The sequence below is a fragment of the Gossypium hirsutum genome, chromosome A05, assembly GCF_007990345.1.
Source record: "Gossypium hirsutum isolate 1008001.06 chromosome A05, Gossypium_hirsutum_v2.1, whole genome shotgun sequence".
In the NCBI taxonomy this organism is placed as follows: Eukaryota; Viridiplantae; Streptophyta; class Magnoliopsida; order Malvales; family Malvaceae; genus Gossypium; species Gossypium hirsutum.
In genome coordinates, this window is record NC_053428.1 from 103,556,915 (window position 1) to 103,582,044 (window position 25,130).

At 28.9% G+C, this 25,130-nt stretch overlaps 1 protein-coding gene, 3 long non-coding RNA genes and 2 other non-coding genes across 6 annotated transcripts; 3 read left to right on the forward strand and 3 right to left on the reverse strand.

Annotated features, from left to right (window-relative positions):
• Nucleotides 1-270: 270 nt before the first annotated feature.
• LOC121229632 (uncharacterized) lies at nucleotides 271-1,257 on the reverse strand. The gene is made up of 2 exons (XR_005927483.1): nucleotides 927-1,257; nucleotides 271-651 (listed from the first exon to the last, which is right to left on the reverse strand). It is a non-coding gene; the product is annotated as an uncharacterized lncRNA (long non-coding RNA).
• Nucleotides 1,258-5,140: 3,883 nt separating this feature from the next.
• LOC121229633 (uncharacterized) lies at nucleotides 5,141-6,009 on the forward strand. The gene is made up of 2 exons (XR_005927484.1): nucleotides 5,141-5,429; nucleotides 5,684-6,009. It is a non-coding gene; the product is annotated as an uncharacterized lncRNA (long non-coding RNA).
• Nucleotides 6,010-14,040: 8,031 nt separating this feature from the next.
• Nucleotides 14,041-15,855, forward strand: LOC121202811 (peroxidase 47). Its single transcript, XM_016870574.2, has 4 exons — nucleotides 14,041-14,390; nucleotides 14,508-14,696; nucleotides 15,081-15,243; nucleotides 15,348-15,855. The coding sequence occupies exons 1-4, from the start codon at nucleotides 14,151-14,153 to the stop codon at nucleotides 15,725-15,727; spliced, it is 972 nt and encodes a 323-aa protein (XP_016726063.2). The 5' UTR covers nucleotides 14,041-14,150; the 3' UTR covers nucleotides 15,728-15,855.
• Nucleotides 15,856-19,727: 3,872 nt separating this feature from the next.
• On the reverse strand, nucleotides 19,728-20,553 carry LOC121229634 (uncharacterized). The gene is made up of 2 exons (XR_005927485.1): nucleotides 20,478-20,553; nucleotides 19,728-20,114 (listed from the first exon to the last, which is right to left on the reverse strand). It is a non-coding gene; the product is annotated as an uncharacterized lncRNA (long non-coding RNA).
• LOC121230179 (small nucleolar RNA Z199) lies at nucleotides 20,319-20,401 on the reverse strand. The gene has a single exon (XR_005928128.1). It is a non-coding gene; the product is annotated as a small nucleolar RNA Z199 (small nucleolar RNA).
• Nucleotides 20,554-21,169: 616 nt separating the features above from the next.
• Nucleotides 21,170-21,243, forward strand: TRNAI-AAU (transfer RNA isoleucine (anticodon AAU)). The gene has a single exon. It is a non-coding gene; the product is annotated as a tRNA-Ile (tRNA).
• The last annotated feature ends 3,887 nt before the right edge of the window (nucleotides 21,244-25,130 follow it).

Sequence of the window (25,130 nt, forward strand, 5' to 3'; positions counted from 1 at the left end):
TGATATAATAATACTAATGTACTATAATAGCCATAATAATATTAACAAACAAATTACAATAATAATACATGAATTAAATGTTCACAAAACACATCATTTTAATAGATCGACATTAATAATTGCAAAAGAATGAAACAAAATAATATATACGAATAATTTTGAAATGAATAAAACATTTTAAAACAAATAACAAATGGAACAATTACAAAGAAAGAATATAAAAAGGGTTTCCAAATGGATAATGTATAAGAACTTAAAAAAATAATAAAGGAACTTAAAAATAAATAGTATATAAAAATTTTAAAATGAATTACATATAAAACAGTTTAGGTTAAATACTGTATGGGCCCAATTTTGCCCTGCCCGTTTAAACAAAAACTAAAAAATAAAGACAGTTCATGTTACATAAATCCCAAATACAAGGCCCAAATCCTACCCATTTTACAAACAGACCCTAAACCCCTAACCCAATCGGCCTAATAGGCCCAGTGTCCAAACTGGGTCTCAGCTAGCCGAAACCCTAGCCAGCCTCAGTGCTGCGCCTCCCCTCTGCTGCCCACTTGCTTCAGCAGCGCATTCGACGCTCGAGGACCGACTTTGCCCGTCCTTTGCACCAAAACGGAAGCCCCTCTCGTTGACCCTCCTCCCAACCTGCAAACAGACCATAAAGGGGAACAGAAACAACGCAATACGCAAAGGCAACAGAGACCAAGAAATGTGTATTTGGCTATATAGCCAAGAGAACAAAATGTAACTTTTTTTCGGACACACGGATTGAAATACAAAAAAGAATCAATCAAAAAAGAAATCGAAACAATATTCGACAAAAAAGGTGGTCTCTTATTCTGTTCTTATACTTCTTTTCTTTACGAGTTTATGCAATAGATAGTTTATACATATATTCAAAAAGGAAGGGATATCGTTACCTTGCTGGAGGTCGGAGAAGTCGGAGCCGAACGGTTCCCGTGGCTCGATCTGATTCTCTAAGGGGTTTTCGTTTGTTTAGAACTTGAGTTTGGAGTGAAGGGGACGAGGGGATCGATTTGGGGCCATTTTTGCACCTCCGGTTGCCGTGGAAGGCAGACGTCAGCGACGGACGGGCAGCAATTCGATGGCTGAAAATCGCCTAGGCCGGAGGAACCTATCTCTCTCTCTCTCTCTTTTTTTAAAATGCACTGATGAAATGATGATGTTTCAAAAAAAATTTTGATTTTATAGACATATGGAACGACGCCGTTTTGAGTTAAGTCCAATAACCCAAAAACGACGTCATTTTATGCCATGCCCGTGCGACCCGACCCGAACCATCAGGATCCGAGTGTTTCTGCGGTGAATGGACTATTTACGCCCGTGGTCCTTCCAAATTTGTTGTTATTTTAATTTAGTCCCTTTATTTACCATTTTATTTTATAAATTTGACCCTATAACTTTGTTATTCTTACCAATCGAATCCCCGACCCATCAGTGCACTGGAACGCGGACACGTGTCCGGCTGTTGGTTTTTTTGCCCGATTGGTCCTCAAACCTTGTGCATATTTCCATTTTTGACCTCGAATTTTTATTATGTTTTAGTTTTTATCTCTAATTTCATTTTTATTTCAATTTAGCCTGTAATCAGTTCGATTTTAATCCTTTTATTATTTATTTATTTATTTATTCATTTTTCATATACATTATGTATTTTTAATTTTTTATTTTTTGTTTTGTTTCTCTTTTATACATATGTATTGTTTTTTTAAATTGTCTTATGAACTATGTATTTAAATTTGTTTTTACTAATTGTATATAACTCACTATTTTAAGATTCATTTGATATTTTATGTGTGGGTTCACTTTAATGTTTTTTGCTTTGTTTTTATTTGTACAATTATTTTGAAATATTTTTTTGTCATATTATGTTAACGTTTTGTGTAATATCTCGTTCAAATATTTTATATATGCTTATACATGCATTATTTCAATGGAGTCTTTTGTTCATTGTAATTTTAATATCCTTTTAGTTTTCTCCATGTGTGTGTTAAACCTTTTTAATAATCTTACTTTGTTTTATAAAAATTATTATTTTGAAGTTCATTTTTACATCATATTATTTTAATTATTTGTATAATATTCCATTCAAACGTTCTTATGTTTGTACATCTATGATCTATAGTAAAACTAGTTTAATCCTATATACATATTTAATCCCATGTTATTCTCGCATATATTTTTTCTAAATTTATTTATGTATATATATGTTCTATTATATATATATATATGTATATAAGTGTTTCCTAATCTCATATCTTATTATATATATTTTTACTCTCCTTTTACATTTTATGTATATTATTAATCTTATTTTATTTTGCATACGTAATTTTTTTTAAATTTATTTACATAGTATGTATTGATATTATTTAAAGAAAAATCTCACATGTCTCATTTTTTTTTACATTATTATTATACGTATATGTATATATATTGGTATTTATATTTGATTTATACAACATTAAATTCCTGTGTTTATACATATGGTTTTCTTATTATATATATTATTATGTTTTTTAATCTGTTACATATATGACTTATGGAAAAATTAATTTAGTCTTATATACATTATTAATTTCATGCAAATTTTTTACAACTAATAATTCCCAAATCTATTTATATATATATATATGTTTTGTGAACCTATTATGTATATTTCTCAAAATTATATCTTATTATGTATTCTTGCTATACTTTCATATTCCATATATTATCACATTTTTCTTTATTGAGTGTATTTAATAAATATTTTTACATGCATATATTATTTGATTTAAAAATGTTCATCCTATAACGCATATTTTAATGAATGCATATATATCTTTAGTTTGTTTTTACAAATAGTTTCAAATTCAACAATTCATTTATAATATGTTATGTGTTCATCCTTTTAAATTTGTCTCATACATTTTTTATCTTATTTTCATTTTGTTTTGCATATTTTGCATTTAATTGTGTTGTATTAGGCTATGTATATTATTGTATTGTATTATTTTCGTTTTGTATTACTATTATATGGATTATTCCTTATTCATGTTTAGAAAAATGATAATATTTTTCTTAGATTGGTTGAATTTAATTGTTTATTTTGTTAGTTGATTAAATGAATTATATTCATTCATCCATCATAGTACTTCATACATGCATATTATCCTATGTTTTTATTTCTCCTTTTGGTTTACAAATATCACTTTATAATTTCCAACTCTTTAAAACTAATTATTCCATTTGATTTCAAGTCAAATTAATGCATTTCAAGCTGGTTTTATAATTACTCGTTTGAAAATCCCTTAAAACGAAGGCAATGTTCGATGTTTGGAAATTCGGGAAATCGTGCTCTACTGTTCTAGGTTTCGATTTCCCGTTTGTTCAAAATAATCGAACCCTCCTTTAGAATTTCATTCGTGTTTTTCTAAATTCTAAAACAAGGCAATGTTTGATGCTTGGAATTCGGGGAACCGTGCCCTATCGTGCTGGGTTTCGATTTCTCGTTTATTCAAAATAATCAAATATACCTTTAGAATTTCATTCGTATTCTTTAAATTCTAAAACAAGGTAATGTTCAATGTTTGGAAGTTCAAGGAATCGTGCCCTACCGTGCTGGGTTTCAGTTTTCCGTTGGACTAAATAATTGGGCATCCTGTTGTAATTTTCAATATATGAATTTTTGGAAATCAAAATTTATCGCGTTCTCAAGGGAATAAAGGATCGTGTCCTATCGTGTTGGATATGATGCTGCATTCCTTTGAAACAAGAGAATTTTGACGATCAACTTGAGCTATTCAAATATTTTCGAAGGAACCATATTTCAAAAATAGTTTCAAATCTCAAACATAAGGACAATACTTAATCAATTTGGTACCAATTTTGGGCGTAGTGAGAGTGCTAATCATTCCTCATACGTAACCGGCTCCCGAATCCTTTTTCTCAAATTTATGCAGGCCAAAATTGATTTAAATGGAATAAAATATTTTATCAGGTGAGCCAATCACACTTAGACAAAAGATTGGTGGCGACTCCACGTTTTTGTTTTCACAAAAGTCGATCCCCGTTTTTAAACCAAAAATGGTTTCGACAAATACTATATACGAAAATTTTGAAGAGATAATATATGAAATAATCTAAAATAAAGAATATATAAAAAAATATTTTGAGATAAATAATATATGGAAGGTTTAGAGCAAATAATAACAAAATTGGATTTTAGGATTAGCATATGAAATAGCATAACTAAATAGCATATAAAAACTTTAAAATAGATAATACATATAAAATAGTTTAAAACAAAAGATATATATATATATAAAGACCAAAATAAGTAATGTATATAATAACTTAAAAATAAATAATATATATAAAATTTAAAATGGGCAATAGTTTAAAATACATGATATGTGGAAACACTTAAAATGAATAACAATAAAAACGATCAGCAAAATGGTTTAATGATATATAAGAATTTAACAAATGAAATATAAAACCACTTAAAGTGAACTTATGTATATAACAAAAGAATGAAAAGTAAAAAAGAAAATAAAATAAAAAATAAAGATTAAAGAAATAATGAACATGTAAACAAGTAAATATATAAATTAATTAATTAATTAATTAGAACAAAAGGGCTAAATCAGAACTTAAACGAAACTAAAAAGATAGACTGAAATTAAAATGAAATTTAATATCTTAAATAATAATAAATGAGACCATAAAAGGGATTAAATTGAAGGTTAAACAAAATTAGAATATAACTCATAATAAATTAAATAAAAAAACGAAATAGGGACTAAAATTAAATGTGCGCGATAAAATGAGGACTGATCGGGAAATTATTCTTTAAATCCTCTGCGCACCGTTTTACGCAGGACTAAAATGAATCAGATGCAAAAAACCTGGGGCAAAATTAAAAAACGAAAAAGGAAGGAAAAGATCAAATCGACAATCGCAAAGGAGCAGAGGGATCAAACTGGAAAATAGCCCAATGATCTGAAACACGCGGACCCCCTGGAGTGGGTCGGGTCACGCATGGATGGCCATGGATACGGTGTTGTTTCAGCGCCGGTTTCCTTGTTGCAAAACGACGCCGTTTTTGCTTTGCCATTTAAACCAGCTTTAAAATTTTTTTTATCCTTCTTCCTTTTTCTTAAAAAAAATCAGAAATACTCCCCCCATCCCCATTTTCCTCTGCTAGGGTTTAAAACCCATCATCGCTGCCACCACCTCGACGCCACCGTGGGCAGTGGTTGACGTTGTACGAAAAGGGAATTTTTAGCCCCGGTTTAAAGCGCCCGAAGGCCGTGTTCTCTTGGCCCGAGCTCGAGAGAAGAGCCCATTTTCTTCCCCTTTGGGAATCGATTTCAACGACGGAGCAGGGGCTCCGACGACACTACTCTGAGGTTCAGGTAAGTCCTCTTTTCTCTTCCCTTTTTTATTTTTTATTTTAAAAACTAATTTAAGAACAAAAAATAAAAATAAAAAAACGAGAGAATGAAATTCAACCTTTTTTTTTTGCTTAATCGTGTGTCTTTTTTTACAATATTTCGCCTTTTTGGCTTCTTATAGCCGAAAACAAAAAATTTAAATCTATTGTTTGCTATTGTTTTGGCTTTGTTTTCTCTACTTTTTTGCTGTTTTCCTTTTTCTGCCATGTTTGCAGGTCCATGGAAGGTCAACGAACGAGGGAGTTTCCACTTCCATGCAAGGAGAGTCGACCCTCGGGCGAAGTGCGCGCTGAGGCACGTGGGTGGTGGCTGCGGCGAGAGGGAAGCTCAGAAACCCTAGGGTTTCTGAGTTGGTTTAATGTTTTGGGCCTATTGGGCCGATAGAAATTGGGTTGGGGTTTTGGGTTATGTTTGGGCCATTCGTAAAATGGGCTTGTTGGGTTTTAATTATTATTTTTTTTATTTTGGTTTCTGGTTTATGGGCCCCGGGCTAAATTGGGCCTCTACACTATAGTGAAAGAATATACCTCCTTTACTGCTATGATTTTTCACTTAACTAGAGATTGAAATTTTGACATCAACCATGTAGGTTAGATATAGAGCTCAAAATGGGCTGGATCGGGTCTCAACATAATTTTATATTGTCTTTTAAGTTCGGGCTCGGTTTGATCTAAAAAATAGGTTTAAAATTTTTTCTAATTTCGACTCGGATAAAAATGTTAAAACTTAAACCCAGCTTGCCCATATTAATTTTTTTATATTATTATTTTTATATAAAAATAAATTAAAAAAATATAATACATCAAATACACTAAAAATATTAAAATAAATATTTCTCAACAAATTAAAAATAAATTAAAAAGTATTGAAAATAAATGTTATTGTTTGGATATTGTAGAACTATTTTTTTTATTGTTAATTTTGCTACTTTTTTAGAGACATTTGTTGGGAATATAATAGAAAAAGTAACAATAGAAAAAAAGGATAAATAACAAAACTACACATGAATTTTGATTTTTGTGAAATTTTGTACATGAAATTTTGATTTGATTCAATTCTTGTAAATTATTAACACAATTATTAATATTGTAGTGACGTAAAAATTTCTCTTTCGATCGCTAATTGAGGCGATTATTTGAAAATTTAAAAATCGACTTTCGATTTTATTAAAAAAAGGGAGTCGCCACCGATCTTTTTTCTAGGTGTGACCGGACACCTAATAAATCATCCTTTTTTAGAAAAGAAAACTTATTCTTGCACAAAAATGAAGGCCGAATTTAGGTTTACGTCAAATGCCAGAGAAACGTTGGGTTCGGGAGTCGGTTACGCGCGAGGAAGGTATTAGCACCCTCGCGACGCCCAAAATTGATATCTTATTAAACACGTGTTGTCTTGATTTTTAAAAATACGAATTCAATTTGACATTTAAGTGTGATCCGATTGAAGGAAATGAGAAGTTGTAAGTTTTTGGTTTTTTAGAAGAATATCCCGTTTTTAACACGAGCCGACTAACTTCACCCAACATAGCGATGAAATCAATGACTTAATGTTAAAAACGGTACATTGCCTTATTCTTAAAATTAAAATGTAAAAAGTTTCTAAAATGATAGTAAAAAAATCTAAGAATATTATTGTAAAAAATGCGAATAGTGATGTGAATAATATAAAATATTAAAATATCAAAATATTAGAATAATAATAATTAATATTGACAAATAAAAAATAAAATAGAAATAAAAGGTGTACATAATATATATATTAGAAATAACAATGATGTTTAAAAATAATACTATTAATAATACTACATAAATATGTACATATATAAAAATAAATACGTGATAATATTAAAAATATGTACATAATATAGTGTAAAAAATACATACATAATATAATTAAAATATATACATAAGATAACATGTAAAAATAAATATATATAATATAGTATTAAAGATATATATATACGTAATATAGAATTTAGAATATACCTAATATATTAAAAGAATATATATATAATATTAAGAAATATAATAATAACAAAAAAAAGAGAGAGTGAGAGAGTGGGTGATTTTCGGCCACAAGGCCGGCCACCGTCCGGTCACCGGACCGCCGCCGGCCGCCATAGGTGCCACCGTACACGGCAGTCGGACCTCAAAAAAAACTTTTTCGGTAAAAATGGATAAGCTTCCTCCTTTTATTTTTACTTTCGGATAAAAGAAACAAAATAAGATTGAAAGAAAAAATGATAAGCAAACAAAGAACTTAAAATGAGAATAGACGAAGAAACCTCTTTTGCTTTGATTTTTGATTAATCTCCAAAAAAACTACTCTCTCCAAAAACTAGCCTTTACAATAACTCTTCTCCTTGATTACTCTCAAAAAATCTCTCAAAAATCCTTTACAATAACTTTCTCCCCCAAAACTTCTTCCTCCCCTAAATACAAAATATGAGAAGGCTTATATAGTCATTTACAAAATATTTTTTATTGTTTATGTCTTCATTTGTAGGTACAAGTGGTGGTGGAGCAAGTGTGACTAGTGGAGTAGGTAGTGGAGCAAGTGTGGCTAGTGGAGTTGGTGGTGGAGCAAGTGTGGCTAGTGGAGTTAGTGGTGGCAAAGGCTAGGATTTAGTTGAGAAAAGTTTAGGTTGTGGGCTAGGGTTTTTTATTTTGATTTGGGCTTAGGGTTTGGGCCATTGGGGTTGTGATGTAAATTGGGCTTTGAGTAGTTAAGATTTTGGGTTTTGGGTTTAATTTTGGTAGGTTAAGTAAGGCTAAATTGGGTTTTGATGTAAATGGGTTAAAATTGGCCTACAACAAATATAACATCATTTTATGTTTATATATTTCATATATAAATAATTACATTTATCCAATATAAAAATAAATTGATGTATTCATTTATTTAAATGTTAATAATTAAATCAAAATTAAAGTTTCAATTATAAATTTGAACTAGAGTTTCACGTGTATAATTGAACCAAATTAAAATTAATGTATACAATTACACATTAAATCAAAGTTTATGTACAATTTTAAGATTTATCTCATAAAAGAATAGTTATACAATATTCAAATAATAACAATTAAAATAGTAACAATATAATAGTAAAATGACAACAAAACAGTAATAAAACAACACCAAAAGAGTGGAAACGACAACAGTTGTTTCTGTTTTTTTTTTGCAAATTTAGGTTAAGGCAGGCTCGGATAAAAAACTTACATGAGGCCTTACCCATTTAGAAAATGTGCCTTATTTTTTTGCTCAAGCCTATTTTTTAGACTTATATTTTTGCTCAAACATTCTCACTTTTCGAACAGGCTTTTGGGCATAACCCACCCATGACCAAGTCTAGTTGGATAGAAATTTAGGGATTTTTTTTATTCCCCTTTTAGCTATTGTATTATTCGTTTCTTTCTTACTTTTCCAACGTTTCTTCCTTCTCCTTTTTGTTATTTTAGTATTTTGTATAAAAACTTTTAATACTATAAATAAAATTATAATTTTTTATCAAATAATTTATTATTTTACATAAAAATAAATTTGATAAAAAAATTTAATTATCCATTATATAATTATTTGATATAAATATAACTTTAAGGGAGAATATTTGATGCTTTGTTAGTGTATAAATTTCATGTGCTATCGGTGAATAATAAAATAATGCATTACCACTAAATAAAACAAAAAAATAGAGGAAGACTTATAAATAAATACTAATAATATTATTCAAACATAATTAAATATTAATTAATTATAAATAAATACTAAATCCCTAAATCTTAAACATTTAAATCCAATATCCTAAATTCGGGAGATATTAATATTTATTTATAATAATTACGATTAATGTTTAAATAAAATTATTAGTATTTATTTACAAGTCCCCAAAATTTTTTTCAATTTAATGATGACATGTTATATTATTATTCATTGATGGTGCATTAGACTTATACACCAACATTACATCAAATATTTTTCCTATCTTTAACAACATATAATTTATTGAACCCCATGTAATAACCTGATGGTTAAAGGTGTTCATTGCACCAAATGTGACCTCGGTTTTTGAGTTATGCTAATTGCGATTATTGTTCAAGATTTACCTTATTATTAAACTTCAAAAAAAACATATAATGTATTTATTAATTTCATAAATCAAATAAAATACAAATTTTGTTACATATTTACACCTTTTGAGTAATGCTTGATGTTTTCATTGTTATCTTCATCGTATTCTAAATCTCAACCATCCATCTCTTTATATTCATGTTCATATAAACTTTTTTTATATAATGTCTAAAATTAGGGATAAGTAAAATTCGATTTGATTTAAAAAATTCAATAAAAATTTAAATTTTAAATTAAATAGTTCGAGTTATTCGGACCAACTCGAATAAAAAAATCAAAATTTTCGGAACTCAAATATGAATTACATAATTCGAGTTATCCGAAAATCTGAATAAGAAAAAACAAAACTACGTCATTTTTATAAATGTTTACCCATCAACCTTACTTATGTAGTTAAATAATCTAGTATTTCATCTACTAGTTAAATAATCCGTTCATATAAATACAACATTTAATAAAAATAATAAGATTCATTAACTCGACTGGACTTGATTCGAAATTTTTTTACTCAATTCGACTCGATCGAATGCTCACCCCTAATCAAAACTACTCATAACCCCTCCCCAACATTTAAAATAGAAAGATAATACGCTTCAACACACTCGAACCTATATTTTTCTACATTGATAATAATATCGATACTAATCAAACTGAGACTTAATTCGCATATACACATTCTAAATTAACATAAAACATATTTTCATTTAAAAAAAATGAAATCCAAAAAGGATTACTAAAATCCAAAAGGAGGTAGATGGAATTTTTGGCGCAATGATAAGGCCGTAGAGTAGGTAAACGCGTACAAACCACTCAATGGGACAATGGAATGCACGCGCATTTTCCTTAATTTAACCAATTCCTTTCCTATAAATTCAAATTAAATTATTTATTTCATATATTATGAGTCTCTACCAATATAATTTAAATAATAGAATTTAATGTCTATATATATATTTTTAAAAATAAAAAAATAAAAAATACATATAATAATATTTAAATTTTAAATAAAAAAATTTCAGGACTAGCGATCAAATACTAAATCATAAAATACATACCAAACTCCTCAAAACTCAAAAAGATGAATGGAAACCAGCTGCATGCCAATTCCCATGCACTTCCCCACTTTAGTTGACTCCTTGTATTAACAATAATTGTTCTTACATTTTTAACAAAAAGAATTTCTTGTACAACCTTTTATTTTTCTTTATTAGTTAATTATTTCTATTCTTTTTAATCTTCATCGTTTTAATTTTCTTAAATTTATTCATGGTCACTAAACGTGTGAACGTCTGAACTAGAAATATTCCAGTAAAAATATAAATAATAAAGCAGCGATACTTACAAGTATATGGGTCAAATTGTAATATAGTATAATGTTACAACGAAACACTTTGGGAAGTATTCCGAGAATCGTACCTAAGGGATTACAGATTGGAGAAATTTTATTATTAAATTAATTATAAAAATAATTACTAATCTAATTGAATCACAAATCAGTAGTGTTGACGCGGAAAAAAAATTAATTAAACTAATTAAATTAATTAACTTAAAATAACTTAATGGAATTTTCTATTCCTAGTGTCGATGATGCGAGTTTCTGGCCTATGATCAATTAAATCTCTAATTATCAATTAAATCATTAATTACCTTCAATTGAGTTATTTACCACCCTTAGCTAAGAATACACTTTCGGTCTCATCTTCACTAAGGATTACCACCTAAGTCACCCTTTCGGTCTCTTCCTAGACATGCAGATACCCTTTCAGCCTTACCACTTGACACAAGTTATACCCGACAAGATACCCTCTCGGTCTCACCTGTTTAGATATTCTACTAGGGGCATCACTCCCTAATATACTAAGCACTCTTGAATAAACACCTAATTTTAGATAAATAATTACTTAAAAATAAATCAATTCCATAACCGAATTATGCAAAATATAAAATATGCACAAGACTTTATCACAATATTCATATAAATGTTAGTTGATCAAGTTAACAGAATAAAAGAATAAAGAAAAGAGAATGCTCATTAATAATTAATGGAAGTGTTGTTTCATAACAATCTTTGCTCACAATCATCTTCACATCGGAATAGAACAGTTATGATTAAGCGAACATAAGAAAAACTAAAATAAAAACTAAAGAGAATTGAAAATTAAAAAAATATGAAAATATTGTTTGACGGCTCCCTAGGGTGAATCCTTAGGTTGACTCCCCCCACCTAACGAGGTTATAAGGTTTTTTATATAGACAAAAAAAAAATACTAGGAAAAAATCCAAAAGGCTAAAGTGCACATTCAATTATAATGTCAATTAGAGTTTTAGGTTAGAAAAATACTCTTAATTGCTCTAAAAATCGTAGCCACAGCGCACAGGAATTTTTGGCTACACAGAAGTCAGTGTCGCGACACTAGGTTCCGGTTTCGGAACACCGATGCCTATTTTGTTCCAGAATTTTATTTTTTGCTTCGATCTTCGGTGTCACGACATTGGGTGCCTATGTCACGACATGACTCTCGTCCTTTGTGTTTTTGGACTAGAAATGGCACTCTGTACACTCAAATAGCCTATTAGTCATTCTTGAGGCCCAAGTTGGCCTAACGGGTTGTTGAAACACTAGAAAATGCTTAAAAACACTTATTTTGCTAATAAGTAGGTCGAAGTTACTAAAACGAAAAACGAAACAAAATGACAAAAAAATACTTAAGATCAAGCTCATTAAGTACCGAAAAGACTCTAATTTGCCACAACAAATTGTGACAGATACAATTCAAAAATATAATAAACATTAATTGTAGAAAAGGTGATGAACTAATTATGCAATTTACTCCAATTTTGGTCTCATGGTAACTTGGAATTAAAATATGTGCAACAATAATTTTGTTTTAGCAAACTTAACCATACTAAATTAGGAAAGAAAAGTTGTAATTCTAACATGCATTTCAATAGTTAAGTTTGCTTCATGTATCTACTTCTATGCTTTAAACACTTAAATGGCACTTGATATCCACAATATGTATGGTGTATTTCCTAAAGATGTTAAATGGTGTTATCTTGCCTATGTTAAATATTAAAATTTAATCTCTTCTAATTGGATGCTTAATAGAGAACAGTTAACAACATATCAAATGGGAATTGAGAAAATTAACTAATTAAATGCATGATGAAACATTTAAATTTTAGGGTAAATTACACCATTAATTACTATGTGTAAGTTTTCGTTTTAGTCACTTTATTAAAAAAAAGTTACAATTTGGTCACTGAATTCTTTAAAAGTTTTTATTTACGTCACTAGGCTATTAAAATTGAGGTTATATGAATTTTTTGTTCGCACTTCCTGCACCAATCGAAAGTTCTCTTTTCCCTTCTCTTTTAAAGTTCAGTTTTTTTCTCATGAAACAACTTTGGACGTTACAAATCTCGAACCAAAATTTAAACATTTTTTTTCTACCATCTCCAACACTAACCTCCAAATTGACTTGGATTTAAGGTATGTTTTTCTACTTGCCGATGGGTACTAATTCACCGCACCAATCATCGAATGATTGCTTGAAACTTGCTAGCAGAATATTTTTGAGAAAAAGAAAACTTAACAGCCCGGTGACTTAAATAAAAACTTTTGAATATTTCAGCAACTTAAATAAAAATTTTTAAATAAAAACTGTGACCAAATTATAATTTTTTTCTAGTTAAAATAAACTTTAATATATTGTAGAGGCATTATATACACACAAGTGGGTCAAAACGAAGGGCAAACTTTAATATATTGTAGAGGCATTATAAATAGAAATTACATGATATATACACACAAATGGGTCAAAACGAAGGGCAAACTTCAAAGGGAAGAATAAGTAAATCACCACAATGTATATATATGATAAATATATAAAATGGGACAAGAGTCCAGTCTTTTAGGTGAAAAAAGAAAAAGCAAAGAGAAAGGACAATGATTTGGTGGAGTCGTTTGAGTTTTATATATGTAGGCCATTTGCAGCCGCCCACCCCCACTAAACCATAGAGGAATAGGAATTGTGTGGAGGATGAGGTTAATCATGTCTTCTCACAAATTTTCCGCTCAGCATATGATTTGTTTGGAAAGTGGGATTTTGATTTGGATCATGCATATATGTTTCTCTAATTAATTACTTGTTGATTTTGTAAAACATTAATGTTTGACTTTAGTTTCCATGTTTGACAATCTTCAACCTATCTAGTTATTACATGAGTCCTGTTGTTGCCAGCCGTCATTAATTTTGGCTAAGTTGGATTTCACAATCAATTTAGTGAATTTGTCTACGTGTCCCTCTTACGTGCAAATCAACATGCAATTAACCTTAGATTATCATATTCATTAATGAAGAAATTTGGTGGATGAAGTGATAGACCACCACTATCTTCAACAAAGTTAAAAAAAGGTTTGCCGATTCATGTGGACCAACTTTATGTATATACATCTTATCATGCATGTGTGTATATATAAATGTATCTCCAGCTAGCCTTGTAGCAAGCTAAGTGATCTCTCTTGAAGTAGTTGGTCATTGTATATACATAATGGTGTTGAACTTAGTGAAGATGATAACGATGGCTAATATGCTAAGTATGTTTATATTAATGGAGGTTGTGGCGGGTGGGTTTCGATTTGGAGTTGATGGTCTTCGCATGGACTACTACATAATGAGTTGCCCATTTGCTGAATCCATAGTGAAGAACACTGTTAATAGAGCTTTGCAAGATGATCCAACGTTGGCAGCAGCTTTGGTTAGGATGCATTTCCATGATTGCTTCATTGAGGTATCTCTTTTCTTCCTTGCTTTTCAACTTTCTTTTTTTTTTCCCAATTTATAGTAAAGTTTCAGCTTAAATGGGATGGTATAAATGTGTTTAATATTGGTAATTTGTTGGGATTAGGGATGTGATGGCTCCATTCTGATTGACTCGACCAAGGATAACACAGCAGAAAAAGACTCACCTGGAAACTTGAGCTTGCGAGGCTATGAAGTTATTGATGACGCAAAGGAGCAGCTGGAAGATCAGTGCCCTGGCATTGTCTCCTGTGCTGATATTGTTGCAATGGCTGCCAGAGATGCCATTTTCTGGGTAACAATATATCTATAAACTTTATGGATACTAAAGTATTAATAGTCAAATTGTATTCTATTGTCTCCTCTATTAAAAAAAATAGATAAATTAGTTATTGTATGTTAAATCGAAGAGTAAATTTGTTATTTTTTATTAAAAATTTATCCATTTGCATTGTTAAAAACTAACGTGCTTGACACAATAATCAAATAGTAATATGTAACTTTGTGTCCTTCATGTTACCAATTTACTATTTCATCAAAGATTAATTTACTCATTTTTTGAATAAAAGAGTTAAAATGTGATTCAATTCTTAATACAGATGTGTTTATGATACTTTTACTTAATATATACATGATGGGTAGGTTGTTTGAGTTAATTATGATTATAATAATATGACAGTCAGAGGGACCTGTGTATGATATACCAAAAGGAAGAAAAGATGGAAGGAGGTCCAAGATAGAAGACACCATAAACCTGCCATTCCCCACCTTCAACACCTCAGAGCTCATCAGCGCCTTCGGCAAGCGAGGTTTCACTGCTCAAGAAATGGTTGCTTTATCTGGTAATTAAATTGTGTTAAATATAAATTAAGTGTGGTTATCACACTTTGATACACAGCTAAGACATCCATCCAACTCGAGATTGGTGTGATTGAATGTAATGCAGGGGCACATACGTTAGGAGTGGCAAGGTGTTCGTCCTTCAAAAACAGATTGAGTAACGCAGATGCTAACCTGGATTCGGAATTCGCCAAGACGTTGTCCAAGACATGCAGTGCCGGCGACAACGCGGAGCAACCGTTCGATGCCACGCAAAACACTTTCGACAACTTCTACTTCAACGCATTGATAAGGAAAAGTGGGGTTCTTTTCTCCGATCAAGTACTGTATACGACGCCGAGAACAAGAAACATTGTGTATGGTTACGCCATGAACCAAGCTATGTTTTTCTTTGATTTCCAGCAGGCAATGGTGAAAATGGGGAAGGTTGATGTTAAGGAAGGATCTAATGGGGAAGTTCGACAGAATTGCCGCAAAATTAATTGAAGTTTATTATACTAGTTTGAGTTCTACAGCTTGATTTTCTGTAATCTAAATTGTATCAACCACAAATTCTGCCATTTCTATGTTTATGGTTACATAAAAATTAAATAATCCATAAATTACTTTACCTACTTCTCGCTCTTTCACAAAAGATTTTTAATTTCACCAATAGGTTTAAATAAATATACAGATAGTAAACCAACTATCAAAATTTTTTATTTTAAATAATTATAATAAAAAATTTACAATTTAGACACTTGATCATTTTAGTCTAAAGTCTCAAATAAAATTTGACATGATATTTTTCTTTTAAATTCTGATTTTCCACGAAATAACCAATAAAATTCATGTCATTATAATTCATTAAAAATATTATATTTTCATCCCAAACTTTTAATTTAAATTAAATATGGTAAACCCTAAAAAATTTGGGAGATCTGGGGTTCTGGGCATCTGATTTTCTAAGAGATCTACCCGATTTCCAGTTCTTTTCTCTTGCTTCATCCGTCTCTATTTGTAATTGAAGATTGGACACCAATACCTTTAATGCTCTAAGTATCTATACATATTTGACCCATACTTTATTTAATAACTAAAATCTAATAAACTTTAACAAAATTAGATCACTTTTAATTTGAGCTAACTTTTTATGATAATAAATAATAACATATAATTATTCTTATTATATATGTAATGTCTATATTTTTCAACATTGTCCCCACTCCATAGAAGGCCACCTGATAGACCAAATAAAAACAAAAGATAGAGAGCCCAGAACTCTTAAATTTTTTAAGATTATACTTTATTTAAATTAAATTAAAAGTTTAGGGAATAAGATGATAATCTTTTAATAAATTAAAATATATGAATTTTATTGTTTATTACATAAAAACTCAAAATTTAAAAGAAAAAATGTCATGTCAATTTCCTATTTGATATTTTAAGTAGCAACCAAAATGATTAAACTATATAATATGGATATCTAAATTTCAAACTTGTGTTTCTTTCATTTAGCATTTTACCATAAGAATATATATATGAATAATTTTATTATAGGTTCTCGTCATATTTATTTTTTTGACATAATATTTAGAATTACTCATAATCCCTCATCAATCCATAAAGAAGAGGATAATGCACTTCAGCACACTCGAACCCACATCCTCTATATTAACAATAATACCTATAACAATTAAGTTAAGACTCAATCAACATTTTACGGTAAGAATATTGAATTTAAATCAAATTTAACTTTTATCTAATGTTTACTTAACCAATTTCAATTATTGGTTTTAAAAAATGAATAAATGAATTAATAACGAAAAAGTTATAAGTCTAAAATAAAATTGTTAATTTGAGGGATTAAGTTATCGTTATAAATAGATGATCCTTCTATTATTAGGTCACATACACATAAAAATTAAAAACTAGGTTAAAATATGTTGTATTAATCCAAAATTGTTGAATTTAAAATTTTTAGTTTAATCATTATCGTTGTTTATAATTTCAATCAAAGTTTGTTGATTTAATATGTTTGTTTTTTTGTCAATTAAATGTAATGTCATATAAGAATAGTCTAATCAACATGTCAAGTTGGCCAATTTTGTCAAAAAAATTAAAAGATTCTTATTCGTCACATCCCGAGATCACAGAATACTGTTGTTGATCATATGGCCAAGTCTATGGCATCATGTTTTACAAGGATCCAATGGTTTGAAGAGCCTCCACAATCAGTTCGTGATTTAGTTGAGTTGGATTATGTTAAAAATGTGAGAGATTAATGTAATCTTTTAATTTCGCCTTAGACTGTCTTTATCTACAAAAAAAATAATGGCAATAATAATAATTGGACTGAGGTTTTTAAGTAAGAAAAGTAAGGACTTCATTTTAAATTTTTTAAAATTTTAAGTATAGGAACTAAATTTCAATTTTTATCCAAGTACAAAGACTAGCAACATATTTTTAACCAAACAACTAATAGAAAATTTTAATCATCAATTATTAGGGTTTACGTAACAAAAGAAAAAAAGTATCGAGAGAGGAAAACCAATTTATCATAGTGTTCTTCGTTGATTCTAAAGACCCGCTCTAATTTTGCAATAAGTAATTCTTTATATTTATGAAAATCATATTATTTTAATATTTTAAAAATATTTAAAATTTGATTAATAATAAAAATATGTAATTTTCACTTAATTCACCTTAAAATAAATTATTTACCCTACCCATCAAATAAAAGAGTCAATAGTAATTTACAAATTATCTTACTTAAAATTTAACTATCTAGACAAAATTTTTCTATAATATAATTTAATAGCACAATATATCACTGCAATAATATTACAAATAACGAGATGGAAAAGTTGCCTCACAAATAATATGATAAGTTTTTGGGATGATTCCACTATTTATTGTACTAAAAGATCTTCACAATTTTATGAATTTTAAATGTGGAATTGGGCTATTTCAATAACAACTTATGTGGGTGGATTGCTATAAGATGAATAGATAATGTTTATTATTATTATTTGACTACAATTATGATTTGTTTTACGATATATTTATATAAATGTATTAAGTGTGGCTTTGAATGTGCGGTACGTTAAGTTTATTTTTTTATTTCACGCTATAATATTATTATAATATATAATATTATTATTACTACTGTTTTTATATTAACCGAAGATAAATAAACTGCCTATTCACCTTAATTCTAGTATATGTAGTCAATTCATGTGTTAGTTGGAAACATCAACAATCTGATGCTCTTAAATTTTGTAACATTATTTTGTATTTTAAAGTAAACCAAATTTTTTTTAAAATTTTAAAATTTCTTTTTAAAAGATAAAAGGTGTTGAATCCCACCTAAAAAAAACATAGGGGCAATTCTTATTTTTAAAAAAAATAAAACTCAACATTCATTTTTAAGCCTATTCATGGGTCGAGTTAGACTTAGATTAAGCCTTAACAAAATTTTAAGCTCATTTAATAGACCCAAATTTAAAGTGAGCATTTGTTCAAATCAAATGAACAAATTTTGAATTAATTGAATTACGAATCCTATTTTATCATCTTAATTTAATTTGAAATTCAAATCAAATCAAATATATTTGTTCAAATTAAATTTAAAAAATTACTTTAGATCCTTGTAGCTACTGTCACCTACCGTAATCAAATTTATTACCTACCGTAATTAGATTTGTTATTAATTTTCATTCCCTAATAATTTATTTATTAATATATTATATATGGGTTGGCTTTTTTACTTGCTTAGTTGCTTCAATTATCTTTTGATTCTTATCACCGTGTGTTTTGAAATTAAAATATATATTAAATGTAGAAAATGTAATTCTTTAATAAAAATTATGTTAAAGATAAAATGTAAAATTTATATAGACAAAAAAATTTAACACAAATATTTTATGTTATCATCAATAATTTAATTTTAAAAGAAATTGATAAATATTTAGCATGATTAAACAAATCAACAAAATGTGAAATTTAGAATTTAAGAGGAAAGTAAAAGTTCAAGGAAAAGTAAAAGAAAAAAGTTCGAAGGGATTAAGGGAAGTTAAATTTTGTAAGGAAAAAAGTTTGTCCATCCGGACCTGGATCTAAGCCTAAAATTTTATTCAAATCAACTCGAATAAAAATGCTAAAACCCAAGTCAGTCATGTTCTGCCTGTATTAATTTTTTTATGTACCATTTAAAAAAATATATAATACATCAAAAACACTAAAAACATTAAAATAAATATTTCTTAACAAATTAAAAATTAGTTTTAATAAATCTTTATTATCCAAAAAAATAACAATAAAATTATAACAACATAATAGTAAAATAATAGCAAAACAATAAAAAAAAGTAACAAAACAATAAAAAAACAAAAAAAATCTTACACAAACCTTAACTAGTTTTCTAAACAAAATTTATCTATTTTTCTAAATTTATTTTTCGAACTTATATTCAAATACCCAAAAAGAATCTTCGGGTGAAGTGGGATGATCCAACCTATGGACAGATATATTCTTTTTCATGTTGTTTTCACAAATATTGTCAAGCAAATTCAAGCCTAGTAGAACCAGCCAATCAAGAAAATCCTTTTGTCGAAGCCCAACCAAGATGAGGCTAGGCCAATTGAGCTAAGTGAGCAATGGATAGCTCTAATCTCGACAACAACATCACTCGCTACATTTTCCCTGTTCTACCAATCAACTTTCTATTCAAACAATCAAAAGACAAATGTTGCATTGATTCAAAATAGAAAATGAAATCAAGAATTCCAGCTAATTCACCCTCTTCAGAGCCTCTACTTGTAACAATAACAAACATCATATTCACTAAAAAAATGGCCTCTCACAAGTCTTCTTTCCAAAACAATCTCAGCAGCTATTACGTACCAACATTCAAAGCATGTTCATCAATAAGCAACAGCTTAATAGAAAAAAGAAGAGCAATCAAGGCAAAGAAAAGAACATCTTTCTCTGGTTATTTTTAAAAAATTTAAAGAATTAGAAAAGAAAATCAAGATATCTTTATTATTTTGCCAAAACTAGAAAAAATAATTTGGCATCTGAAATCAAAAGAAGAAGAGATCATCAGTGACTTAAAAACGAGCAGGAATCATGGGAATGAATCCAGCATGTTGTTGGTCTTTCAGACTCATCATTTGATCCTTTTTTTTATCATCCAATCACTAAAAACCATGCAAAACGCTATCTTCTTCCGAAAAGAACACATATAATAGCTTACCCAATGGGGAAAATGCGATTGGAGTGCATTTATAGACTCGAAGCCGACGGCCGCACCCTAAAACCCTGGAACTTTTGGAAAAGATGGAAACCCTAGCATTTATTCATTTAGATACCACTAAACGCAGCGTTCCGTTCCCACTCAATAAAGTAAAAGAGTGGGTCAAATTTTAGTTTTGGTCCCTCTATTATGCACAAAGTATAGATTTAGTCATTATACTTTAATTTTGCATAAATTGATTTTCCACTGTTATAATGTAATTAGTTAGTTCAAATAGTTATTTTTTCTTAATTCTTTCTTCAACTAACACGGATTCTTTTAATTGAAATTGTTAACGCTACCCATAATTCTTCTCTAGCTCATAAATAAAAGGATAATGTGTTTCCGTGTACTTGAACTCACGTCTTCTTACATTGACAATAATACTCATACCAATTGAGCTAAGGCTCAATCGAAGTATCATTAAGTATTTTAATTAAGTTTTGCATGTATTTATTTTGTGTCTTAATTAATTTTTTTAATTATTTTGAAAATTATGAACTAAGCACGAGTGATAACATTTAACAAATCGCAATTTACTTACAAACCCCCCATCTCTGTGAAGCAGAAATAAGTAGAATTGAACAATTTGCCAATACGCAGCCTTTTTCTTTTTTCTACATATAAAATATAAATTCAAAAAGGCCGCAAGTGGCCTATTAGCTCGGTTGGTTAGAGCGTCATGCTAATAACGCGAAGGTCGCAGGTTCGAAACCTGCATGGGCCACTTTTATTTGTTTTTCCCTTTTACTATTTTTTAAATACATATATTTATTCCGCTTTCTGCTCATTCGATGCCTACATGGGCCACTGCACATTTCACTTGGGCTTGGTGGACTATTTTGCTGTCAAAATCTAATTTTAAATTTTAAAAATAAATGACATTTATAGGATAAGAAAATATTATTATTTTATTATTTAATGTCATCTCTCTCTCTCAATCACACACACATATATGTATATATATATACCAATCACAAATTGAGACATTCCCAAAAATTTGTGTGGTGAATATGGTTTGAAAATGTTCAATGTAATACTCAAATTATCAATTTATATATTATTTGATACTTTTGTTGATAAAGTTTTTGACTAACTTATGTTCTATTTGAACAAGAATGAATTTTCTTCTTGGCCATGGGAAGAATTTAGTCTCTTTGATGTTAGTTGTTTATGGCCTACAAAATTGTGACATATTCGACAAAACAACAATTTGATTCGATTATGACTCTCAAGTGTTTCAATCGATCCTTGTGATGGTCATGAGTTTATTGGATAAGGATTGAATTCTTATCTTTTAAAGTATTTCAAATTGTTGAGGAACTTGTTTATGAAGGCTATTGTGAGATAAATATTAAAGATAATTAATGAATAAAATCAGTCTCCTTTAGGCTATCAAACCATTAGTGGATGATCACTTGAAGAGACCTATAAATAAGTTGTTGATCATGTGGAGTATTTTAGACACTCCCTGTTTAGAGATCTATTATGAAGAGAGTGATTTGTATAATTGGGGGTCAATATTAAGGTTGCAATTACTTCTTTGTGTAAAATAGATTGGACTTAAACTAATAATTGATCTGGACAATTAGTAAATAAAATCATTCTCTAAGTGAGGCTCCATATATGTAGGATTGAGGAATCCGAACTGTGTTAACAAATGTCATATGTCAATTCTCTCTTTACTTATCTTTTTGACTCACTTGCGCTTTGGACTGATTGTGCAAACTCTCTAATTCTGCCCAGATTCTATTCTAATAGTAGTTAAGTTTATTTGGTTTGGTTAGTTTGATCAATGAAAGTATGTTAGGTCGATTTTGATGTGTTCAAGTCGATTAAGCCGATTGTAAAAAAGTCGATTAAGCCAATTGTAAGAAAATCGATTGAACAAACTAACTGAACCAACTGCTCTAAAGCTGTGATTGAATTCAAATACGTATTTTTTTTAAACTATATCATCCTCTAAAGTTTTTACATTAACAATTACTTCTATGTCTTCCACTTTCTAATCAGTATACAATTCAATACCAATACATATTTCAGATATTCACATATAATCATACTTCGATTCAATTCCAACCACTTTTCAATCAATACACAATTCACATATTTACACATATTCATAATTTAATTTATTTTTATTCAATTCATATTTTTAATTTATTGTCCAATCAAATTTAAAATCACTAATTACTTTTCAATCAATATACATTTCAAATATTCACATATTTTCTTTATTTAATTCAATTTGATTCAATTAAAATCACTTTTAGTTTCTAATCAATATACCTTCAAATATTCACATAATTCATAATTCAATTACGTAATTTAAATAACTTTTAATTTCCAATTTGTTCAATTCAATTTCAATAGCCATAAACATTTTTGAATCAATTTCATTCAAATCAATATCATTATTTCAATTGCTTACCTAATTTTTACTTACCATGTATTTATTTAAAATATAACAATTAATAATAAATAAAATTTAATTATAGTAATACAAATCTTATCAGAATCGGAAGATATCACACTATCATAGGTTATGTAATGTATTTCTAGACTTCACATGTGCTACATTGGGTCCAAGAACCGACTAAACCTTAGCTCTAATACCACTAAATGTAACGCCCATAACCCGAATCCATCACCGGAATAGAGTTACGGAGCATTACTGAAGTTACCAATTTATTTATCAGATATTTTATTTCGTCTAACGTTCATATTTGGAACCAATTAAAATCAAACATGTTGTTCCTTAAACGTACTTATTTTTCTCGACATGTTTTACTTGAATTTATTACTCGTCTCAATATACTTAATTTCATTATATCAACATATCAAAGATAATCACATATTTACATGTCATGATAAATATTATTCTCTTGTCATTTCTTCATAAACATAAATCGGGTAATTCATTATATCGATATTTCATGCATTTAAAAATACAATTCAAGCTACACTACTTACCTCGTTGATTGTTCATGTTTATAATTTCATTTATCCGATATCTTTTCTTTTCCACGTTCAAGTCTCGTATTTAAGTCATCCGGATCTTTATAATAAATTTGATTTTCGTTTTCATTTATTTCATGTTCTAATACATTCAATTAATGCTATAAATAAAATTACCATTTTACCCCTAAACTTTTAATTAATGACGATTTCATCATTAGGCTCAAAAAAATAAAATTCTTGCAATTTAATCTTTATTTCCAGCCGTTATTCTCATACAAATTGATAACAACCCATGAATTCTATAAAATATCAGAATTTTCCATAATTTCAACACTTAATTTAATCCTTAAAACATGTTTTTTCCCGATCTTGAACTAAATTATCACCTCATCAATTATGTTTATATTTTAATATTGGAGTTTATTTGGGTATTTAATTGATAATATTTTTATATTAATATTACAATTTATTTAAAATATTTTGCATTTATATTAAAAGTCAATTAAAATTTTTGAATTTTTCTAAAATAATCTATAATATATTAAAAAAGTAAGAATAAAAACATAAAATATAATTTAAATTTCATATTTATCAAATAATTTAATTATATTATTTACATAATTTAAACTAATATGCTAAATATATACTATAATTTAATTTACTAATTAATTTTTCAATCTTTAATCACTACAGGAAAATAGAGCAAAAAACGTCACTATATGTAATGCTGCTAAAAAAACGCCGCTAAAGACTAGGACTTTTAGCTGCACTTATATAAAAAAACGCCGCTAAAGACCAGGACTTATAGCGGCGCTTATATAAAAAACGCCGCTAAAGACCAGGACTTTTAGCAGCACTTTTCTAAAAAACGCCGCTAAAGACCAGGACTTTTAGCAGCGCTTTTTTAAAAAACGCCACTAATTTGTCCAGTTTTGCAATATGTATTTTGCGCCTATATCCAACCTTCCTGCAAGAAATTCAACCAAAAACAGCGAATATACTATGAAATCCAACCAAAACCCGCAAATTTAAATAATACAAAATTATACGAAAAATATATTATATAAATTGTAAATGAATATTCAAAATATTCTTACAATAATGTTAAAAGTTACAAGAAAACAAATGTCTAAGATAGCGGATTTTGAAATTGTTGGAACATAGTCATCATAGACTGAAGCTGTAGCTGGAGTTCATTGTATTTTCTGTTCTGCTCCGCCTCCCTCGCTGCTGCCTCCACTTCCCTCGCTGCTGCCTCCGCTCTAAGTTGAGAAATTTTCTCATCTGTGCTAGCTTGTATCTGAACTATCTGATTTTTTAGCCTCTGAACTTCAGCTTGACTTTGACTCCCGGAAGGCATGTATTGGTGCGAGGTGGATCCAAAATATTGGGTCGGGTTAACACCAGATCCTTGAAATCTAACCCGACCATACCTTTCAGGACCCAAAACTTCATTAATAATTCTGTTATCAATATCCTCAAAATTAACTGAACTATCAGTCGAAGCGGTCGCTTCATACTCTGCATTCTTATCTTTTAGTTTCTCCTAATAAATCAGTCAAAGAGTTAGAAACGAAATATACAATAAAAAGGAATACAACATAACATTATTTAAAATTAAACTAATAAAAACAACGAATTAAAATATTATAA